We start from the raw sequence: 22,434 nt of genomic DNA, 5'->3' as shown, positions 1-22,434 counted from the left end.
ATTTTGGGGGTTGTGAAAGCTTCGTTTTGTTTAGATTATGTTGAGCGGTAAGTGCACCTATGAACTATAAGCGATGAAAGGAATGCTTCAATTGGGATTTAGTAGACCATGAAATAATCCTCTCACCGACTTTCTAGTTGGTGGCATTGGCATTTTCTATATATTTATATTTGTTAAGCTTTTCATTCACTATCTTTCTTTAACCTCTTTAAATTAATAAAATGTCTTGTTAATAAATTTAGTTTAGTAAAATTTTAGATTTAAGAAAAATAAATCTTAAACTCTAAGACTTTGATTACAAAATAAAAAATCAAAGACTTTCTATTGTAAGGTGCTTGAACTTTGATTACAAAATAAAAAAAAAAGATTTTGATTAATCAAATAAATGAGTTGGCTTTACTATTCATTAAGACAACTATGTTTAAAAAATTCGATTATGTGAATTTCACGAACGGTTTTGCCGGCAAAAATCTAAATAGAGGTATATTTAAAGAATATAATTTTATTTTATTTTCCTCAATTTTTGCTTACAAAATACTCATAAAATTAAAAAAAACTGTTGTATAAAGTTTTAGTATAACTTTTATAGATTATTATTATTTGTGATTATGCAAAAAAAATAGAAGGCATAAATATTTTATTTGCGTAAGACAATGGACCGGTCCTGCAGATATGTTAAACTCTTTGAATACATATAGTCCACATTCTTCTTTGAATACTTTTGCTGAGTGGGTCTAAATTGTATAGAACCTTATCAAACAATTACTTTGAATTGAATCTCCCATCGTGTCATAGTAGAAAATAATAATTGTGTATGTATATAGTTGGTTAGAGATATACTTACAATGCAAAGGTTTAGTAATTCACTAGACGAAGTCGAAAATGCAACGAATACGTTCTTAGTATATTTGATTGTGGTCAAGCTAATAACCACCTTTTCGGTGGGTTTTTTGAAAAGCTGTTTTTGTTTTTTGGTTACAATTATAAAAAGCTGTCTATACTATCTGCTTTTATTTAGTGTTTTTTCATATGGCGTGTGAATAAAAAGGGAAAGATTAAATTTACTGGACACAAATGAAAATCTTTATTGCGATCTAAATCATTTATCTTACAAAAAAAGACTAAATATTCCATCTTTGACTGTAATGATTCAAACTTCAGTCTCTCTTTTTTATTCATTATCAGTCTTTATTTTTTTCTTCAAAATTGGTCCTTCTCCTAAGTGTGGATCCAAGTTTGCAACAATAATGTCCATGTACACATTTGATAGATTAAGGTTTATAATATCGTCATTTAAATGGAACAATTACACTGTTTGAAACCGGAGTTGGTTTTGTCCGATTTGGTGTATGTGGATTGGAATCTAAAGAGATTTGTATGGGCCTAAATCCAAAATAACCTATTAGACATTGTCTTGTAAAATTGAATATCTTCTGTTTTTTCTTTTCGCTATTAAATATCTTTAAAAAAAAAAAAAAATTGGTTGTTGTAGAAACCATGCATAATTAATAAACGTATCTAAAAGTAGGGAGATATTTATGTCTCGAGGTTATTAATTATTATACCTTGTGTTAACAAAAGACGACCAACAACAAACATTCCCTTGGAGATTTGAGAGATTCATATCATTAAATGCACTTCTCAATATACGGAGTATTACTAATTAAAACCTTATTTCGAGTTCTCTCAAACGTAACCCATGCAAAAATGGCCCCAGAGATAAGACTTTGATGAGTCTCCACGTCACTTTCTGATTTCGGCTTTTGTCCCCTAATCTTTCGACAACATTCGTCTCGCACCCCGACATTTCCCGGGACCTCTGTCTCTCCCCCTCTCTTTCTCCTCTCCTCTCCCATTTCTCAACTTTTTTCCTTATTCACGAAATAGACTTTTTTTATTTTAGTTTTCTTTTCTCCCATTTGTAACTCGTGGTCCTTCTTCATTTGTATTAATGCTCTGGAAATTTTCTTCTTAAAACGTTATACAGCTATTTTTGCTTTTTCCTATACATATTCGTTTCATAGTTGTGTTTTCTTTGTCTATCAAAACAATTAGTTCCATGAGATATGTGTCAATACTTAACATGCATCGTCTTTTTCTGATTTGTGGATAACTCTCTAAACAAATTAAAATAATCATGCTCTAGGAGAGGAGATAACGTCATTCATATCATGATCTTCCTAATTAAAATATAATTATGTTGCCACCGGGAATATAATTAAAATAACCCTATATTCGAAAAGAAAAGAGAAAACAAAAACTAAAAAAAAAAAGGAAAGGAGTGAAGGCAACAGCACATAATGAGAGGTTAGTATGGGCTCACAAACTCTTATGTTTCTTTTCTTTTCTTTTTTCCCTTTCCAATTATTAATATCTATTGTTTCTTACCAAACTAACCACATATATATTTATATATTACCGTTATTAAATTAAAATAAAATTATGTGTATATGTCCCTCTCTATATATAAACACTGAAACATATGTTCCCAATTCAAAAAATTGTTTTGTCTCAAACAAATTTCTCTGCACACACTCAACAACATATCCCATAACAAAAAAAAGCTATTAAAAAAAAAGAGAAGCAGCCATGGAAGAAGGTAAGCAAGAAGCTTCAATGCCACTAGTTCCAATTGACAGCTTCTCTTACAGTTGGTTAGTTAACTTTCCTTCTTTAGAAGCTACCATTGATGATCATCATCAAACATACGAAGATTCATCTTCTTCTTCTTCCTTCATTGAGATGGATCCAAGATTGCCTCCTTCTAGAAGATTCTTCATCAAAACATCTCATGAAAGTAGCTTCAAGTTCGATAACTTCGTCTCTTTCTCCGACGAAGATCACTCTTTAGTTCACGCCGACGAGCTCTTCCGTGACGGCTACGTTATGCCTTATCGATTAAAGCCCACGTCCGCGGCTACCGAGGAAGAATCTGAGCCGTTGGATACAACAACATCGGAGAAGATTGATACACGTGGCCTTAACAGCAAGCCTTCTCCTACTTCTTCAAGAAAGCTGAGGAGAGTGTCCAAATGGGTTTTGCTGAAGTATCTTGATTTCTTGACGCCATTGTGTAAGAGATTAAGGAGATGTAGATCCGCTGTAACAACGGGAAGTATCGGTATGGATTCGAGGATCCGTGTAACGACTTCGTGTAGGAGCAGAGTTTATTCTGATGAAATGACGTCGTCGCCAAGAATAAGTGTTGCTGATGATTATTATTGGAGAAGGTCTTGTGACTCTGAGAGCTCTATATACGAAGCCGTTCTTCATTGCAAGAAATCATTCGGTACGAAATAGATAATATACTTAACATTTTCTATTTAGTTTATAAATTGTTTATGATTATTTGTTAATCTGTTTTTATGTTAATTTTAACAGAGAAATAAGAAGAATAATCCATGGAAGAGGAGCAGTTAGAAGTAGAGATGGAGAATATTAAGCTTGAGAGAATAAGCAAATTGCATTAACACGTTACACATGGAGTGGGAGAGAAAGAGAGGGAGCAACTTGTGATGTGTCTTTTTGTTGATTCTCTCTCTTGAATTAAAGAGATTGATGTGAATGATCCATGTGAATGTGTCATCTGATGTGGATCAAGAATGTTTTTGTTTTTTTACATGAGTGGGCACATTTATAGAAATATATATGGGGCTGCAAGCAGAATCAAGAAAATATTTTCAGATTTTCTTGGCTATTTTTTTTTCTCCATATGTGTATATTCCAATCATGTAAGTTAAATAGTTTCTTTTTATATATGGGGTAAAAACTATAAGTGCCTACCCATGTTTACTTTTAATTTCTGGTCCAATTGTGTTTGAATATTCTTACTTTTTGTGCATATTTTGTCTTTTCTTGTCTTAGAGATCATACGGAGATGTCATCATGCATGATTGAACTCTTTTGTATCATAATTGTCAGTCAAATAATTAAATCGAGCTAAAAAGAAGGAAACCAAATATGATTCACCACATCAATATAGCATTTTGGTACAAAATATATTATAAGTAGGTGGATTTCGTGATCTACATATTCTTTCGTTTTGTATCATTGTGTTTGTCCTGAAGCTTCAGCATTTTCTGTAGGATTAGTTAAAATACCGACAATCTACAATCTATCACATGTATAAATATGCCATATGATATAGAAATGTGTATATCTATAATATAATATTTATAAATTAAAAAAGTGGGAATATTTAGAAATATATGACATAGAATTTTAATCCTTCTAATTAGAAAAATTGCAGTTATCCTTTACCATTGGGTTAAGTACAAAAATGAAGAATCTTGACGCTAAGATCTAGGGTTCAAAACTTAGTCTATCCAAAAAGTATTACAAAATTCAGGAGTGCATCACGGTTACGTCTCGTATAGACGTATAATGCGGATTAATCCAAACGTAAATGCATTACTGAACATTTGATCTTTGTATATATTTGAAATAATCATATGAGCTGTTTACTAGTAATTTACTTTTGAATATTTGAAATCTTTAAATTCTATATCTTAATTTGATCGCCTACAACCATGGTTTATCAGTTCTAAAGTTTTAATAGTTACTTTCCATTAATATAAAACAGAAACCAAATGAGACATGATATGTATCATTTTTGCTGTCAAGACATATATCTATCATCATCATATATATGTTTTTCTGGTTGGCAACTATCAATATATGTCTATTGTCTATTAATCCATGTTGATTTATATAAGATCAAAGATTACACATTGCTTAATTCCGTGTTCTTTTTTTCTTTTGGCAACAAACACACTTTATTAAAATGCTTCAAGACGTGTTGGCAAACCAAAAACGTGTATAAGAAATCAACAAAAGAGAAAACACACTTAGCAAATAAATCGCCTAACCTATACAAGACCCATACACTAACTTAAACTCCGAGAAATTCGGTGTACTAATCACATTGCTTTTGCATTTTCATTTTCATTATAAGATCATATGGTAGATTTTTTTTTTTTCACAGATCATATGGTAGATACATATATCTATCGCTGTATCACATTATAGCTAAAGCTGCATAAATGTAGTCTATAATGCGGAAGGGGACAACCCTATGGTTTTCATGTAAGCGGAATGTATAAGAAAGTGCATTAAGTTCGAATATATAGAGTTATAGACTAAGGACCAATTTAAAGTAATTCACTTTTAGTAAAACAAAATTGCCCATATCTTTGCAGCAACTTTGTAGCAGAAGATTTGCCATTTATATATAAAGGAATTAAATATTAAATAGACCCTATAACATTAGAGACAAGATGGATTCCAAACCAAAAAAATATATTCTTAAAAAGATATTCTAATGCTTAAAATTATTGTAGCAAAGGACATATTCACCCAAAAAGACAGGCAAAAAGATTTGCCTAGGCATCATTTTTCCTCTTCTGTAAATTTATAGGTTCAAGAAAATTTTGGGGGTACATGCACAGATAAATTTCATTGGTTACATTGCATCTAGATCCAAATCTTACAACCAAACTATAGTCAAAATATTAAACATTCAATTATTATTTATTTGGCTTGTAAAGTGAGATAATTGGTGTGGAACGCTAGAAAAAAGCCAGAATTACCTGCATGTAGGACCCTAATCCCTGAATTGAAAATTATCACTAGGAGTTACCAAATAGCTAGAGGAAAAAGTCAAAATTTTCTGAATAAATTCGTTCTCAACTAATTATCAAGCATATGTATATAGGAATTAAGAACGAGTGCATTCGAGAAAAAAATGGCAAATTTTAAAACCAAAAAATGACAACACCTAAAACAAAAATTGACTCAAATTAAAATAATTAATTTTATTTGTTTTTGCTTTTGTTTCTTCCATTTTTTTTGTTTGAAGTCATTTGACCAATGCTTATTTTACATAAATCAGCTAGAGACATTAGAATTTGTTGGAAAACCTAATTTGGCATTCTAAAGCTATATGTGAACAAGATAAGGGGAAGGGGAAACAAAAATATCTTTCTTGTTAATGTAAACCACACACTATAGTGGAGACAAATTCAAACTCAAGATGTTCTAAACATCACCTAGGATCTCTTATCCCTATACCGAATATAACCGACAAAATGCAAATAGAGAAATTAGGCAACAAAACCAAAGCTTAATACGGATAAGCCGCTTGTGTAGTGTGACACACACAAAACTTTGAAAAACGAGAGAAAAATAATTGGGTAAACGAAGAGGAAGAAACTGTAATCTCACGTGCTGGTGAGACAAAACAAGGAGACATATAGACAAGATATGTTCCGAGAAGATCCAAAGCATTCCTCGTGACACTGTTCCTATCTCCTATCCTCATTTCTTTTCATCTTCTTTCTTATTTCATCTTCGTCTTCTTCTTCTTGGGGGACCAAAAACACTTGAACATATTATATGGTCATTTTTCTTTTGTCATAATCTATTGAGAGAGAGAGATATACTAGATTCATGTATTTATGTTTTCGGTATCCGTCGTCAATTTCAACGCTTGATTTGTTCATATAGAGAAGAAGTTTGTGGATTTTCTTTACGTGTGTATGGGATTCTTGATTTGATTATCACAAATGATTTTAAGAAATACGACTTTTCCAACTGTTCACAATAGATAGTCATACACAAGGACGAATAAATCAATTGAATTATCTACGTGGAAGATCAATGTTGTACTCTTTTTACAAATTTTAAATCAGATAATATAATGACTATGAAATCATACGAAACAATTCACAATACAATTTTAGATAATTAAGGTCTTGCATGTGTCTAAGTTAGGAGATAATTACAACAACAACAACAAAAATTCATAAACGATCAAACTGTGATCTAGAGAGATAACTCGTTGCTAATGAATGTGAAGAAACCAATAATTTGATATGGAGAGAGTTTAGTATTTTTAGAATACATTGGACTTGGGTCGACAGCGTTAGATCACATTTTGACCGGTCAGAAAATAAAATCTAAAGATTTGATTGGTTATTATATCAACTCTTTTGAAATAAAAAAATCGTGGTGAAATCCATTTATCTATCTCTTCGAACGTACCATAGATCCGAACAAAAACAAATATAGTCCTTATCGAACTCAGAACAATTGTCTGACTCTTCCAAAGGCTGGCTCATGGTTCAACCGATTTAGCTTCCAACTTGTCCCTTAAGTTGCATTCGTGTCTAAATCAAAGTTGGACGATCCGAGAGATGTATATTTGCACGTAACGTATTTGGTGTATACTTGTACTGTTTATCGGCCTTATGCCAACATGCATGATTCCTACACGTCACCACTACTAACTTTCATATTATAAAACAGAAATGGAAGAGAACAAAATGATTGAAGAAGTAAAACCTTTTGATTTCATAATAGAGAGTTGAACCAGCTTCGAAGCAGACGTTATTGGTCGTGGTATGGTACATTACGAGAAGGAACATCACAGCTAATCAAGTCCCAGACTAGACCAACTAATATTATATATCTCAAACCAACATTTTTTTTTTCTTGCAAAATAATCAGACAAAAAGTAACATCTATAACACTAGCCATACTTCAAAAATACTAGCCACACGTCGTCCGAATCATTAAGTATATAACTTTCCATACAATATACAGTAAATATTAAACACTACAGTAGGATATTCTTAACTCGGATATCTTATAGATTGGAACTAATCCAGAAACTTGTAGCCAAGAAATAAATACTATAGTCGTCAAGAATACATCTTATAAATTTTGACCGATGTTGAATTCTAGACTTCAATCACTTAGATCTTTAACATATCTTTGGACAGAGCAGCAACAAAAACTCAATTTGAAATCTCAGAAGGAACCAAATCTATGTGTTGTTATAATTATATGCCAATAAATCCCGACAAGGAAACACTAGAACTAGCTAGATCATGATTAACCAAGTCATTGTACTAGAAAAAGTAATTAATTGCTGACCAATTTTTTTTCTTTCTTATTTTGTAAAATATGAAATTTCCAAAAAAATGATGTAAGGGTTATGTTGCTTCAAGTCATAATTTACTAAATATTTGGCCGGAAAGATTGATTAGATTCACAAAATAAGCCAACGGAAACCATTATCTTAATTTAATGCCTTTTGTCGGGCGAGAATCAATTCGTTAACTTGTCATATTATTCGATTAAGCAACTCATGTATATGTGTTCTCACAAATTTACGTGATTTTTGTATATATGTTTATAATAATATATTATTAATGTGCAAAAAAATGTAGACCAAGGGAATCGTTTGAAAAGAGATGTGGATAAGATATTAATTAGTTTTGGCATATATTCTCCATGACAAAATTACATAATTTCCCTCATTTTCTCCTGGCTTTTCTTGTAATCCGAGCATCATCTACACCATTTCTTCAACGAAACATAGATAAGGATGTGACACCAATATATTAACAAAAACGAAAGGAAAAAAAACATAAGAGCTAAAGGTTGAGACAATATAACTACATAATTGTTTGCTTCTACTTGTATTATGTGTATATATGTATATTTGACAATTGACATCACTTGTATTGTGTACATTAAAAACTTTTATTTTATTTGTTGAAAGAGAAAATATATATTTAAAAGTCAATTTGATTAAAGAAAAATCCAAAAATTCACTGGATGTAATATTCAGATTAAAAATAAACCACTATAAACTTGTACTATTTTTATTTTGTTTTAATCTTACTTTGAGGGTCGATCGGATTCCAAATTATAATCTTAAGCAAATATTATATTTTATCAGTAGTAAAAATTCAAAATTAAAAAGAACACAATTAGACATGACTATCTAGAAAAAAAACATGATGTCTTATTCTCTTTAAAAATAATCCCCATTATTTTTTTCCATTTCACAATTCCAAAATTCCTTATGTATTCACTATTAAGCTCTTTCTTTGTCACTTTTGTGTTTACAACACAAAGCCTTAACAAAACGAATTGTATTTGGATAAGAGTTTATTGGGCTTTAATAAGGAAACCCATAATCAGCCCATTTAAATTCAAATTATAATAATAAACTATTTTCCACACAATTCCCCAAAAACCAAAAACGCCGAGAGAGATAGAGAAAAGAGAACAGAGGAAGAAGACGAAGCGACGAACCGTATAACGGAGAAATCTACGAATACGTATCAGAATACGTCTACGCTCGTATATTTCTACTCATTCCTCTCACCGTAACGTTAGAGAAGGTGATTCCCCTCCGAAATAAAATATAAAAACCCTTCGATTTTTGGAAGCAAACATTTCTCTCCGTCGCGAACCTAATCGGTGAGTGTTTCTTTTATATCCCCAGTTTGATTTTGCCGGGAAATTTTTCGTTTTCTTGGTTGATTAATCAATTTTTAGGTTATTGTTGGAATCTAGGTTTTATCTCTTCGTTGTTCTGTTTCTGTTTAGATTCTCGAATACTTTGTGTTTACAGGGTTTCCTTTTTTCCTTTGGTTATCTTGTAATCGTTGAGATTCTTGTTTCCGTGGCTTATACATAATCCATCTGATCATAAACTATTTTGATTTGATTTCATGGGGAGCTAAAAATTGATTCTTTTCTTGCTTTATGAGGAATATAGAAGATTTTAGAATCATTTTTATTGTCTTTCTGAAGTACGAGAGTTTGTGATTTGAAGTGTTGAATCTAAAGTTTCTTTATTTGTCTTGTGAGGAAGTTGCATTTCCTTAAAGGTTACTGTTTGGGGATTTACTGACGTATATGTATGATTGAACAAAATGGTAACTTGGTTCTTTATGTTAAAAGTCAATCACAGTTTTGCATTGTCATCTATCTTTGAGGATAAAGTTAGTGAAGTGTCAAGCTAATAGTCGATTTTGTAGGCTATAATGTGATCTTGTTTCCGTCGCTTGCTGTTATGTGAATTGTCGTTCTGTTTGATTGTTCTGAAAATTGATGAATAGGTGCTTTGTTCAGATAGATAATGATTGAAGTTTGGGTTTGTGTAGTTTTCTGTTAAATAATGGTAACTATGAGAACACTAATGAAACTAAGAGAATTTACTTTTTTGTTGATTTTTTTGCTAGACGACTATTGTTGATCAAGAAGAAGGTTTTAAAGTTGAAAGATCATGGATATCCCAGAGAAGATGGAGATGGATCAACTGAATCAAGGGTCGAGCTCATCTCTTACCAATAAGCGAAAAAGAGGTCGTCCTCGCAGAGACGAAAGCCAGACTCAGCAACCAGTGAACCCACCTGTTGATGAGAATCTGATAGGTCGAGTTGTTTCTGGTGTGGTTGAAGGTTCTTTTGAGGCAGGCTATTTTCTCAATGTAAAGGTTGCTGACACGGAAAAGCAATTGAAAGGCGTTGTTTTCTTACCTCAGAAAGTCACTCCACTTACCCCAGCAACTGATTTGTTTCCCCAAGCTAAGATGTATGCAAGAAATGATATCCCAATTCCCTCTTCATACCAACAAACTCCACTTCAGGAAAAGAAAAACGCTGGGAATCAAACTGATGACATCGGTTCTGAGCCTCAAACAGATGCCTTGATCGCTGATAAGAACCAGTCTGCTACTTGCACCACATCGCTGCCTGATGATCATCCAATGAGGGATGCGGGTGTTGGTTCTGTGGCTATGGGTGAGAGGAATGATCCTATTGATACACTGATGAAAGATGTTGCTGGCTCTTCTGCAGAGGGTAAAGTCATTGAACCTGCAGGCCAAACCCTCTCTCTCATGCCACAGTTTGGTAGTGATGGCGTACCCAAAGAAGATCATACTGTTCTGAGATCCGAAGCTTGTGCAGCAAGTAAGACAGCAGTTACAGTCACTATTACTTCACCTAAAGATTCAATTGCTAAAGGTTCTACTACTTTGGTTGATTTCTTTTCAGCACCTGAAACGTCGCGAACGCAGGCCACTGGATCCAGCTCTACACTGAACCTTGAACTCTTTCAGAATCAAACTAAACGATCAGGAACAGAGGATGAGAAAACTCCTGCAGATGCTGAACCTCGTGGAATGGAGGAAAAACCGGCTTCTACTGTTGAAGATGTGCCAGAGGAGCTTCAGCTAGAGCTTGGCAACAAGAACATGAGTGCATCAGGCATTGCTACTGAAGCAAATCCTGATCAGTCTGTTTCATCAAAGAGCGGGTTCTTGGCAAATGCTTTTGAAGGAAAAGAAGAAATCGCAAAAGAACCAGAAGATTCTAATGCAGCAGCTTCAGAGAGCGGCTTCCCAGTGGCAACAACACAAGTCGATGCTAATGATTCTTGAAAAGTGGATGCAGCATCAAAGAAGCTGTTGGTATTATTGAGGAAGTGAACAGTTTTTTTTTGTTTTTCCCTCCTTTTGGTTAGAATAGTTAGTAGCAAACTCTTAGTAGGCTCTCTCTTCTTCTCTCTTTTGTGGCATTTTTGTTTTTGGTCTTGTGCCAAAAATTAAAAATTCTTAGGCTAAATCTTTTGCCTTAAGTTTCTTTTTCTTCCTTCACGGTAATGCAACTTTCGTGGTTCTCTCACATTGCCATTTTCACGAAGACAGTTCGAAATATTGATGCCAAATATGAAAGTATGAAGAGGTTTTGGTGATATAGGCTAAACTAAGAAGGCCATATCAACTGGACTCCAAATGTGGGCCGAAATAAGAAGTCCCTGGGTATTTCGATACAAATGTTAACATCAGAGTTGTTGCCGAATACATGAGAGTAGGAGACAAAGTATTTTTGGTTAATTAATCTTCACAAAGTTATTTAATATCAATTGTTGTTATTTCACAGAATTATTGTTTTCTTCTCGCTCCGTGACTTAGATCTAAGATTCGTATCTTAATAATGTTTAATTGGATCCCAATATTTGTCACTTTTTGTAAAGCATAACATAGAAATAAACTGCTGAAAACAAAATAAGAGGAACCAATTAAAAGATAGTAGGTCCAAAACCAGGTAATGTTGAGTTAAGATTTGGACAAAGACAAAGACGTATCCAAAAAAAAAGACATGAGATCTCAAAGTGTGAGTTCTTACTGGTTTGGCCCTTTGATGATATTCAAAGGTTAATGTTATGAAAAAGTGTATTTGTTCCTTGAAATGTAGTTTGGTATTCGTCTCATTCTTTCTTTGTCCCATCACAACTCATTATTTTTGGAAGTATATACTTTTAAATTCAAAATTAGAAAATCACTTGATAAATATAAACAAAAATTGTTGATCGTGTTCAGAACAATATTCACTGACGACATGCCAAAAATGTATATGTATGAGGAAAAATCATTGAGACCAAATAGGTTAATCAAAGGGTTTTGTTAATTTATCTTAATCTTATGAATCATGCAAATATTTAAGAATGAATAGATTGATCAACTTAGGATAGAAGTTTTGCTAGTTTTAGGAACTCACTATAGAGCAGTAAGCCCTCTAAAGAGCAAACATATCATACATACCTAACACCGATAGGATAATTTTGGAATAGATATTATCGAAAATTCTCCGACGCTCAAGTTAAAAAACACACACATGATTAGCCAAAATTACAACCTCTATTAGGGTTAAAAATTCTCATTTGTAGGTTTCACATTTCCAAATTGGTTCATGCCTGCTAATTTACTTATTTAGTTGACAAAAATTATATATATATATGCGACAAGAATGAATTGGGAACTATAGTTAGATGCGTGATGTGTGAGTCTGTGACAGAGAAGGGGTGAGAGGTTGGAGAATCCAAAGCAGGATGGTCCATAAAACTGGCTTTCGTCTTCCACACTCTCGTTACTGCGTCAGTCTTCATTTTGTTGTTGAATAAGACTCTCATTACCAATTAGTTTTCATAAGTTTATTATTTATTCATGGATGTATAGTAAAACAGTTTTTGATAGATCACACTCTTCATAGATTTCTTTAAAAATATTGGCAATCTTGGATTTTGACGGACGAAAACCTTTAACAATAAAAAAAAAATTAGGCTTAATATGGACATATACACAAAAAGGAGATGATGGCCTAACTTCTTAGTGGATACAACAACAAAATTTTGTAGTGGGACTATAGACGTCAATAACTATTAATATGAAGACTATTTTTCGTGCAATCCATATAATTTTCCCACTTTTACATTTTGATAACTAGAGTATTCCCGAAATTAATCAAAACTAATTTTTGAGGTATGATTGCTATCGTAGAAGAAAGAACTCGTATCATGGTTCTTTGACACCATAACATAAAAAAAAAAAAACCCATTAGAGACCATCATAAAATTGGTTTAAATCATTATGAATTGATTATAATACTTCAACTTTTGCATTTGCTAAAGAAAGATAATTGTACACACAAAAAATTGTTCAAGGAATATAATGTGTGGAAGAAAGATCAAAGAGTTGCTTTGCCGATGGGAGACTATGACTTAGTGGCGAAGTGGAAAGGTTGGGTCGTATTGCGTGTCATCTAAAGTTAAATCATATTTAGATCACATTTTCCCTAAAATAAATTGGTTTCAGAAAAGAAGCATGTGATGCTGATTTGGGAAATTATGCCAAAAACGCTAGAAAGGGATGTCTTGATAAAGGCAACGTCTAGGAATATGCAACTATACTTGATTAAGTGAATAAATAGCAACTCAATTTGGAATATACATGCATTCGATATTTTTAGAGGTTAGTGAGAACAAGTGAAGTATTAAATCCAAATCTTTAAATATTTTTGCAAGACATGAGATTTTATAATAAGATTTTGTTTCATAGGATTCTTAAGGGTTGTTACACTTGTTCAAGAAACTATTCTTTGTCTTAGTGAAATCTCTATTTCTTAGAAGAAACTTAGACCATACCAGATCCAATATGAATTAGTAGCAGAAAAAGATAATAGTTTATTGAACCTTTTCTGTTCTTATTTTTCAACAGCTTTTTGGCATGTGATCTTATTTTTAAGTTAGAGATCCCCACACACACACACAAAATCCCAACTTTACATGTTTTAAAATTAAAAAGGATGTAACATATAAGACTTTACCAATGAATTGTTAACATAACTGAAAGCAAAGTGTGTATCCACTTGTCACAACAGACAAATTAATATGAATTGGAAATAAATCACATTGACCATGCAATGTGTATCCCACTTGTACCCATTTTCGAACCAAAAACTGGTTTTTAAGATGTGTAATAATCACTGCAGGCTTATGGTGTGTTTAATTTGTAAAACTATCTTAAATGTCCGATCACTTCATTTCTTTTTCTTTCCTTAAACCTTAGCGCATGTATTTTGGAAACATGTTTTTTTTTGTGTGTAATTTTACAAATCAAAGTTTGATGTAGTAATCACAGATGAAAGTTTAATAACATACCATATTACCCATGAGGCCAGCGCTTCGAGAAAGAGTTACTCGTTGTGCAACTATTTAACTTGCTCGTTTTGGCCAAATTGAGATTTGGCTGAATATACCCAACGTTAGTCGAACTTAACACTATTAAATTTGGCTAACGTTTGAACTAGTTCGACTAACTCAATTCAAAAGTTGAACATTTAATATAGTTATGGGTAATTTGTTTTTGGTTTTTTGGGACCAAATCGTGTGATCGAGTTGGAGATTTTTAATATATTTTTCTCTACATAATATATATTGGTAAATTTATTAATCTTTAATTGGTTCCCATGAACTTAAAAAAAAATACTTCATACTTTTTTTTTGCTTTGGATTTTTAATTTTTATTTTGCAACTAGGCCGAAACCTAGATATACTTTTTTTTTTTGGTATGCACTTAGATAGTTAGATATTATTTTATTGGTACTTTGAATTAGACTAAAACATCAAGAAACATGCCAATTGTCATCCAGGTCAAGACTAGTTTTCTCACTGGCCACACAAATATTATATTACACTATATATGTGTAAAGCATATAATACAGCACAGACAAAATCAATGGTTCTTAAATATCCACCGAATTTAAATGAAAAATTCCTGACCTATGCAACATTAACTTTATTTCGTCTTCCAAAATAACTAAAAGTACATTTCTATAATTCAGGTTTTGATAGCATAAGAGACTTATATTCTATAATTCTGTATACCTAATTTTTTGTACGGATGATTTAAGATGATGTAAGATAAACTTGAATATCAGTTATATACTACATATACACGTTTTCTTCTTAATTGTGATGCAAAATGTGAATCATTGTCTATAAAACAACTTTGCACTTTCCTTCAATACCATTAACCACAGAAACTGGGTAATTCAATCCCATTAGAAACAGACAAGAGACATACATGCACACACATGTTGTTTCAAGTATACTGGTTTGAATATATTTTGTCATTACTTCAAAAAAATTTTTAATTTTAGTCGATTATACCATTCATACATGCATGAAAAATTTGTGGTTGTAAAAACAATATATTTTGTTTTCATTTTTGTGGTATTTTTAATTTCAAATTTATTGATCAACAAAGCAGATTATATATTGTTAACTAGACTCATATTTATTTGAGAAGTAGTTGATTATATTTAACTTAGTATATATAATAAACGTATGTGATTAGAGAGCAATGATTTGGCATCATTTGTATGCTCTTAGTGCTGTAATTTGTCGTAAGATTTGTTTTAAGCATATGGTAGTATATATTAATTATTGTTACATATCTTTTTCATTTGACTCTTTAATTGTTTTTATAACTGAAAAGCCGCCTCTAAAAGATGAAGATGGCGTGTAAAGTGATACATTTTGTTAGTAGTTTTTGAAGGAAACAACAAAAAATATGCAAAGTGGAATTAACCCGTAATTAGCCTTTTGTTACAACTCAATCTCCATCCATGTGCTGCCTTCTAAAGCAACTACACACGAATATTCTATAGATATGCATCTCTATTTCTGTGCATGATACTATTTTCAACGAAACGATCATCATAGTTATATAATGAGTCGTGACTATGATGGATGATTAAGTTTAAGTGATGCGGTAAAAGATACTTTAGTAAAGGAAGATGGTGCGATTAGAAACAAATGAGAAAATTTAACAAAAAAATGATTGTTGATATTTTAATAGGTTATATAGTAAAAGTAGTTAAAACAGTGTAAAGTAAAAGTTATTAATATATTTATAAAACGCATTATACAATTTAACAAAAGAGTTATACACTACATTGCTTCTTGTCAATTAATAGGTAGCTAGCAAGCAAACCATCCCAAATTTTACATGTGGTGAAATTTGTCATTACAAAAAAAAATGATTTTGGAGTGATATTTTGTCGTTCAGTTAGTTATATATCTTTGCAACATAATAGTAATGAAATAATAACTATTTTTTGAACAAATTTAATTATTAATATTAAAAATTGGTTAACATAATTATTGATAATATTACGACATAATTTTTAAATTTTACGTAAAGTGATATATAGTTCTTACATATTCATAACTGCTGCTTATTGGTCACTAATGATAGCTAAGTTTAAAAGGAATAGTAAAAAAAAATTAATTTATACAAAATAATTAAACTGATTCAAAATGGTTTTTAATTGGTCGGAAAATCCAAACTAAATCATTGCAAATCTGAAGTTATCAAAGACGGAATTGTAACTAAGATAAATTGATGAAGCGTTCCCCGTTATGTAGACATTTGTAATTGTAACCAAGTAAGCAGGTTGTTTTATTTGAAAAAGAAAGTGTTTGGTTGATCACTTTTACCTTTCAATTACTATAAGATGACTTTTACTTTTCAATTACTATAAGTCTATAAGATGATAACAAAAAGTAAAGTTATGCTTGAAAAAGACAGAGTCGGTTTGCGTTAGAGACTAAGGAATCTAATTTAATATGGAAAGTTACCTGCGAAATCACATGCCCATGAGATGATAGATTCTACAAAGAAAAGATTCGTTTTTCAACAAGAATACTCATATCCTTCCCAAGAATTTGACTTCACAGTCCAAAGAAGAGATCCATGTATTCGAACACTAAATGTCAAAATCATCTAGTATAGGGCATGGTTTTGTGTAAAATTAAGCAGTCAATTCATACGGTAAATAAACTTGTAAGATGATTTTGATCGTTCGCGCTTCTTGAGACATGTGTTTTGCGGTACATTTGCATGTTAAAAAAAAAAAAAAAAGAGTGTCTTTCACAAGATTTAATCACCCAATGTGTGTGATATAGCTATAAACTGCATGACTTCAATTTACCACACAAGTATGGCTACATTTTCTCTCATCCTTGATTTCTTGGACCACACACACAATTATATAGCCGTATATATTAAATACGTTAGACCTATTGTCCATAATTAAGTAGTTTCAATTACAATAGAAACAAACAAAATTTGAGAAAAGGATTTGGAGGAATTGATAACCGGGAGTAGCAGGTCGTCATGTCAAACCCTACCAAACTAAAACTTACTAAAAGACTAAAACCGACCAAAAAGAAGAAACCTTCAAAGAGAAAAATAAACGTTTTAGACATGAGAAAATTAGAAAACCGAAATATCCGGTTACCAGTCAAAGAAAGCTTTTCTTTTAAAGTTATTATATTTCTCCACTGAATTTTATTTTTTAAATGACAGAAAACTTAACTAAATAAAAAAAGTAAAAATCTGGTAATTCTTTTTTAAAATATTTGGATTTGTAAGAAATGTTACCATATGAGTTGCTTTTTCCCGGGAAAGGATTTAACGACCAAAAGACTAAACCCAAACGTCGCTATAAATAGAGAGAGATCCATCTTTCTCCACACCCGTCAAACCCATCTTCTTCTTCTCCATCGTCCACCTTTAAAATCTTATTTTTACCCCAAACCAAAAAAAAAAACACTTTTCCTTTCCTTCACAAAAGATATTTCGAGACAACAAAAGAGTCTCGATTTTTTCTTCTTTTACGAGGAATGCTCGTTGAACCCCCCCTAGATCTTCTGATTTAGAATCGAGGGTTTTCGTCTGATTCTCGAAGTCTTTTCTTTATTGGTAAGAAAATGGAGCAGAAGAGCGTGTTGTTGTCAGCTTTAGGTGTTGGTGTTGGGTTAGGGATTGGGTTAGCATCAGGTCAAAGTTTGGGAAGATGGGCAAACGGGTCAGGTTCTGTTGAAGATGGACTCACCGGAGAACAGATTGAGCAAGAGTTGATTAGACAAATTGTTGATGGTAGAGAAAGTACTGTCACTTTTGAAGAGTTTCCGTATTTCTTAAGGTACCTCAGAAAACAAAAGCTCTGTTCTTTGTGTTTTTTCAGATTTATATAGTTTTACTATGACTTGAACTTAATCAAGGATTCAATGTTCCTTAGGGATTTTTTTCAGATCTATGGATTTTTAGATAAGAGTGTGATTGATATACCAACTTGGCAAGTTGGTTATGATTTTTTACATCTGCCAGCTGTTAAAAAGATTGAATCTTTGGGGAAAAAATAACTTGGCAAGTTGGTTATGTTTTCACTATGAGGATTTGTTTTATCTTTTATTGTTTTGTGGTGAAAGAATCTTAGAATCTGTGAGTATATTTGGGTTAAGAGAAATGATAGAGATGGGAAATTCTGTGAATACAAAAGTTTTCTTTCTAAGAAAGTGAAGAAATTAAAGAAATTGATGGAAAGTGGGGTAGGTTAGTTGCACAATAAGCATGTGGATGATTTGGCAAAGACAGTGAGAGAGAGAGAGAGAGAGAGAGAGAGAGAGAGAAATAGAAAGATTCTCACATGTGATTCTACTAATTTAGTTAATCCTTTTCTGCTACACTGTTTTTTGGATACTATTGAATCCAGTCTGTAATATACTAGTTTGTTTAGTAAACTAAAACTATAGCAAGTTCTTGCATTTCTAAGAATGTGAATGAGATTGAATTCAAAAGTGTCATAAATCAGTATAAGTAGTGAATTATACATTGTCTATTTTTTTAATGTTTTCTAATAAGAAGAATACATTTTTTCAAATGGCAGCAAGAGAACTCGAGAATTGTTGACAAGTGTTGCATATGTTCATTTAAAAGAGTATGATATATCGAAGCACACTCGGAATCTTGCACCTGCAAGTAAAGCCATTCTACTTTCTGGTCCTGCGGAATTTTATCAGCAAATGCTTGCAAAAGCTTTGTCTCATTACTTTGAATCAAAGCTATTGTTGTTAGATATAACTGACTTCTCTATTAAGGTAAATCAATCAATGCATGTTTACTATTTCCCACTACAAAACAGAATAGTTCTTGATTTTTTCTTTTTGTCTATTATTTGGAAACAGATACAGAGTAAATATGGATGCACCAAGAGAGAACCTGTAAGTTACTACTTGTATGTGTTTTGTTTTTATGTTGATGATTTCAGAGAAGTAATTTTGGTTTCTTCTATTATTGGTTTGTAGTTTCACAAGAGGTCTATTTCTGAGTTAACATTAGATAAAGTGTCGAGTTTGATGGGTTCCTTCTCTATGCTCTCTCAACGCGAAGTTGAACCAAGAGGTAAAAACAACACAGACTCTTCCCTCATTTTTCTTTTCTTATTACTTGAAACATGATCTAAAGAGTTTAACATTCTTGTAAAATGTAGGGACATTGCGTCGACACACCAGTGGAAATGATCTTAAATCAAGGTTTGCCTTTGTTTCCCTTGAAGTTAGTTTAATCGATTTTTCGTCTTTGTGAGCTCACTAGCTCCTTTGAATTCAGGAGTACTGAGAGCTCTAATCGTCTTCCAAGACACAAGAGAAATGCTTCTGCTGCTTCTGATATCAGTAGCATATCTTCCCGCTCTTCGAGTTCTGTTTCAGGTTTGGAAAACTGATTATTGTATCTTCTTATTACATTTGCATTCAACTTCGTGTTCTTAGTTCTTACGTCTTATTGTTTCATCTATGCCTTATGGCTTCTAGCTTCCAGAAAACGCACTACAAATCTATGTTTCGACGAGAAACTTTTCCTGCAATCACTTTACAAGGTAAAAAGACAAACCTTATCACAAGTTTGCTACATTGTTTTTCAATGGATGTCTTACAATTATTGTCATTTTCTGTAGGTCTTGAGTTCTGTATCGGAAACAACTCCGCTAATCATATACTTGAGAGATGTTGAGAAGCTTCTTGAGTCAGAAAGATTCTACAAGTTGTTCCAAAGGCTCTTGAACAAGCTCTCTGGTCCTGTCTTAATTCTTGGCTCAAGAGTATTAGAACCTGAAGATGATTGCCAAGAAGTAGACGAAAGTATTTCCGCTCTATTTCCTTACAACATCGAGATCAGACCACCAGAAGATGAATCTCAGCTCGTGAGCTGGAAATCTCGGTTAGAAGACGACATGAAAATGATTCAGTTTCAAGACAACAAGAACCACATTGCAGAGGTTCTTGCTGCTAATGATATCCAATGCGATGACTTGTCTTCGATATGCCACGCAGATACAATGTGTTTGAGTAACCATATTGAGGAAATTGTGGTTTCTGCAATCACTTATCATTTGATACACACCAAAGAACCAGAATACAGAAACGGAAAGCTTGTAATATCTTCCAAAAGGTAAGTGTACAAGAATCTGTTTATTCATTCATTTGCAGATACTAACTGATCTTCTAGCTACTTAACTGATTCATGATCTTGAAACAGTTTGTCTCATGGACTAAGTATATTCCAAGAAGGTGGAAACAGATCATTTGAAGACTCGTTGAAGCTAGATACAAACACTGACTCTAAGCGAAAAGGAGGAGAAGTATGTTCAAAGAGTGAGTCAAAATCTGGTCCTGAAAACAAAAACGAGTCAGAAATATCACTTCCTTCAAACAAGAATGACAATCCATTACCTCCAAAAGCACCTGAGGTTGTTCCTGATAATGAGTTTGAGAAGCGTATAAGACCAGAAGTTATACCAGCAAATGAGATTGGTGTGACATTTGCAGATATTGGTTCTCTAGACGAAACAAAAGATTCGCTTCAAGAACTTGTAATGCTTCCACTTAGAAGACCGGATCTTTTTCAAGGCGGTCTTCTCAAGCCATGTAGAGGAATCCTATTATTCGGTCCACCTGGTACTGGCAAAACAATGCTTGCAAAAGCAATTGCAAATGAAGCTGGAGCTAGTTTCATCAATGTCTCCATGTCTACAATCACTTCAAAATGGTTTGGAGAAGACGAAAAGAATGTGAGAGCTCTGTTTACTTTAGCAGCTAAAGTATCTCCAACGATTATATTTGTGGATGAAGTTGATAGTATGTTGGGACAAAGGACAAGAGTTGGAGAGCATGAAGCTATGAGGAAGATTAAGAATGAGTTTATGACACATTGGGATGGGCTAATGACGAAACCCGGTGAAAGGATTCTCGTTCTTGCAGCGACAAACAGACCGTTTGATCTTGATGAAGCTATCATTAGGAGGTTTGAGAGAAGGTATAAAAGAAATTTTGGTAAAATGCAAAACCTCTAAATCAGTCTTTACACTATTTTGACTGATTTTTGTTTTGTGTTGGATATAACAGAATAATGGTGGGACTTCCTTCGATTGAGAGCAGAGAGAAGATCTTGAGAACTTTGTTGTCGAAAGAGAAAACAGAGAATCTTGATTTCCATGAGCTTGGGCAGATAACAGAAGGCTACAGTGGAAGTGATCTCAAGGTCTGTGTCTTCTCTAACCATAACCAAAGACTGTCGTGTAAAATCGTTGGAAACTGACTGTTTGTTGAACTTTTGTACAAACAGAACTTATGCATCACAGCTGCTTATAGACCAGTTAGAGAGCTGATTCAGCAGGAAAGATTGAAAGATCAGGTAAAAGACTAAGAATGGCCCTCTCTTGCGCTCTATATTCGATCAAAGTCTCTTAGGATTTTGAAATATCTTGGTGGTTTTAGGAGAGGAAGAAGAGAGAAGAAGCAGGAAAAGGCACAGAAGAATCAAAAGAAGAAGAAGCAGAAGCTTCTGAGGAAAGAGTTATTACATTGAGACCTTTGAACATGGAAGACATGAGAAAAGCTAAAACCCAGGTCTAACTAAAATCTTATCTGTTTGACAAAAAAAAAACTAAAATCTTATCTCATTTTGTCAAGAAAAGACAAGAAAACTAAAAACCCTAACTAGTTATGTTGTCGTGTTATTGCAGGTAGCTGCGAGTTTTGCATCAGAAGGAGCAGGAATGAATGAGCTAAAGCAATGGAATGATTTGTATGGAGAAGGAGGCTCAAGGAAAAAGGAACAGCTCACTTACTTCCTTTGAAAATTGCAAACAGATATTGATGTGTGTTTCTTGATGCACACGATATATATATAACAAAGAGATCCCGCATATCACAAAGAAAGAGTCTTCAATTACTTGTTAGGCCATTCCATTTTTAGATAACTTTTTAGGTTTCATCTTATTCTCTTTCTTTTTGTGTTTTATAGAATTTTCTACAAAACTATGATTTTTTTTTATATGTTCATATTTATGTCATTGTGAATGTGTAGTTAATGTAGTAAAGATATTTTATAAAAATATTATGATTGTTTGTTACATAGAAATTTTCATATACATTTGAACTAGA

General features: G+C 32.6%; 3 protein-coding genes and 3 long non-coding RNA genes across 7 annotated transcripts; 5 read left to right on the top strand and 1 right to left on the bottom strand.

Annotated features, from left to right (window-relative positions):
- The first annotated feature begins 2,301 nt into the window (after positions 1 to 2,301).
- MAKR6 (membrane-associated kinase regulator) lies at positions 2,302 to 3,840 on the top strand. Its single transcript, NM_124668.3, has 2 exons — positions 2,302 to 3,289; positions 3,382 to 3,840. Exons 1-2 carry the CDS (start codon positions 2,590 to 2,592, stop codon positions 3,387 to 3,389), a joined length of 708 nt encoding a protein of 235 aa, NP_568780.1. The 5' UTR covers positions 2,302 to 2,589; the 3' UTR covers positions 3,390 to 3,840.
- Positions 3,841 to 6,119: 2,279 nt separating this feature from the next.
- Positions 6,120 to 6,538, top strand: AT5G07925. The gene has a single exon (NR_143042.1). It is a non-coding gene; the product is annotated as an other RNA (long non-coding RNA).
- On the bottom strand, positions 6,196 to 6,504 carry AT5G07935. The gene has a single exon (NR_143043.1). It is a non-coding gene; the product is annotated as an other RNA (long non-coding RNA).
- A 456-nt stretch (positions 6,539 to 6,994) lies between the features above and the next one.
- Positions 6,995 to 7,293, top strand: AT5G07915. Its single transcript, NR_143041.1, has one exon. It is a non-coding gene; the product is annotated as an other RNA (long non-coding RNA).
- Positions 7,294 to 9,039: 1,746 nt separating this feature from the next.
- Positions 9,040 to 11,489, top strand: AT5G52890 (AT hook motif-containing protein). 2 transcript variants are annotated; one of them, NM_124667.5, is made up of 3 exons: positions 9,040 to 9,273; positions 10,041 to 10,772; positions 10,857 to 11,489. In NM_124667.5, the coding sequence occupies exons 2-3, from the start codon at positions 10,085 to 10,087 to the stop codon at positions 11,240 to 11,242; spliced, it is 1,074 nt and encodes a 357-aa protein (NP_200101.2). In that variant the 5' UTR covers positions 9,040 to 9,273; positions 10,041 to 10,084; the 3' UTR covers positions 11,243 to 11,489. The 2 variants fall into 2 exon arrangements, with proteins under 2 accessions (NP_200101.2, NP_001190525.1); NM_001203596.2 differs by having other exon boundaries at positions 10,041 to 11,489.
- Positions 11,490 to 17,148: 5,659 nt separating this feature from the next.
- AT5G52882 (P-loop containing nucleoside triphosphate hydrolases superfamily protein) lies at positions 17,149 to 22,423 on the top strand. Its single transcript, NM_001085278.3, has 13 exons — positions 17,149 to 18,134; positions 18,879 to 19,089; positions 19,177 to 19,212; positions 19,297 to 19,393; positions 19,482 to 19,524; positions 19,601 to 19,701; positions 19,804 to 19,868; positions 19,947 to 20,440; positions 20,528 to 21,304; positions 21,394 to 21,529; positions 21,614 to 21,682; positions 21,766 to 21,897; positions 22,014 to 22,423. The coding sequence occupies exons 1-13, from the start codon at positions 17,920 to 17,922 to the stop codon at positions 22,125 to 22,127; spliced, it is 2,490 nt and encodes an 829-aa protein (NP_001078747.1). The 5' UTR covers positions 17,149 to 17,919; the 3' UTR covers positions 22,128 to 22,423.
- The last annotated feature ends 11 nt before the right edge of the window (positions 22,424 to 22,434 follow it).

Source organism: Arabidopsis thaliana, chromosome 5 (genome assembly GCF_000001735.4).
Source record: "Arabidopsis thaliana chromosome 5, partial sequence".
Lineage (NCBI taxonomy): Eukaryota > Viridiplantae > Streptophyta > Magnoliopsida > Brassicales > Brassicaceae > Arabidopsis > Arabidopsis thaliana.
Note: the sequence above shows the minus strand (reverse complement) of the source record. Positions and strands in the feature narration are given on the sequence as shown.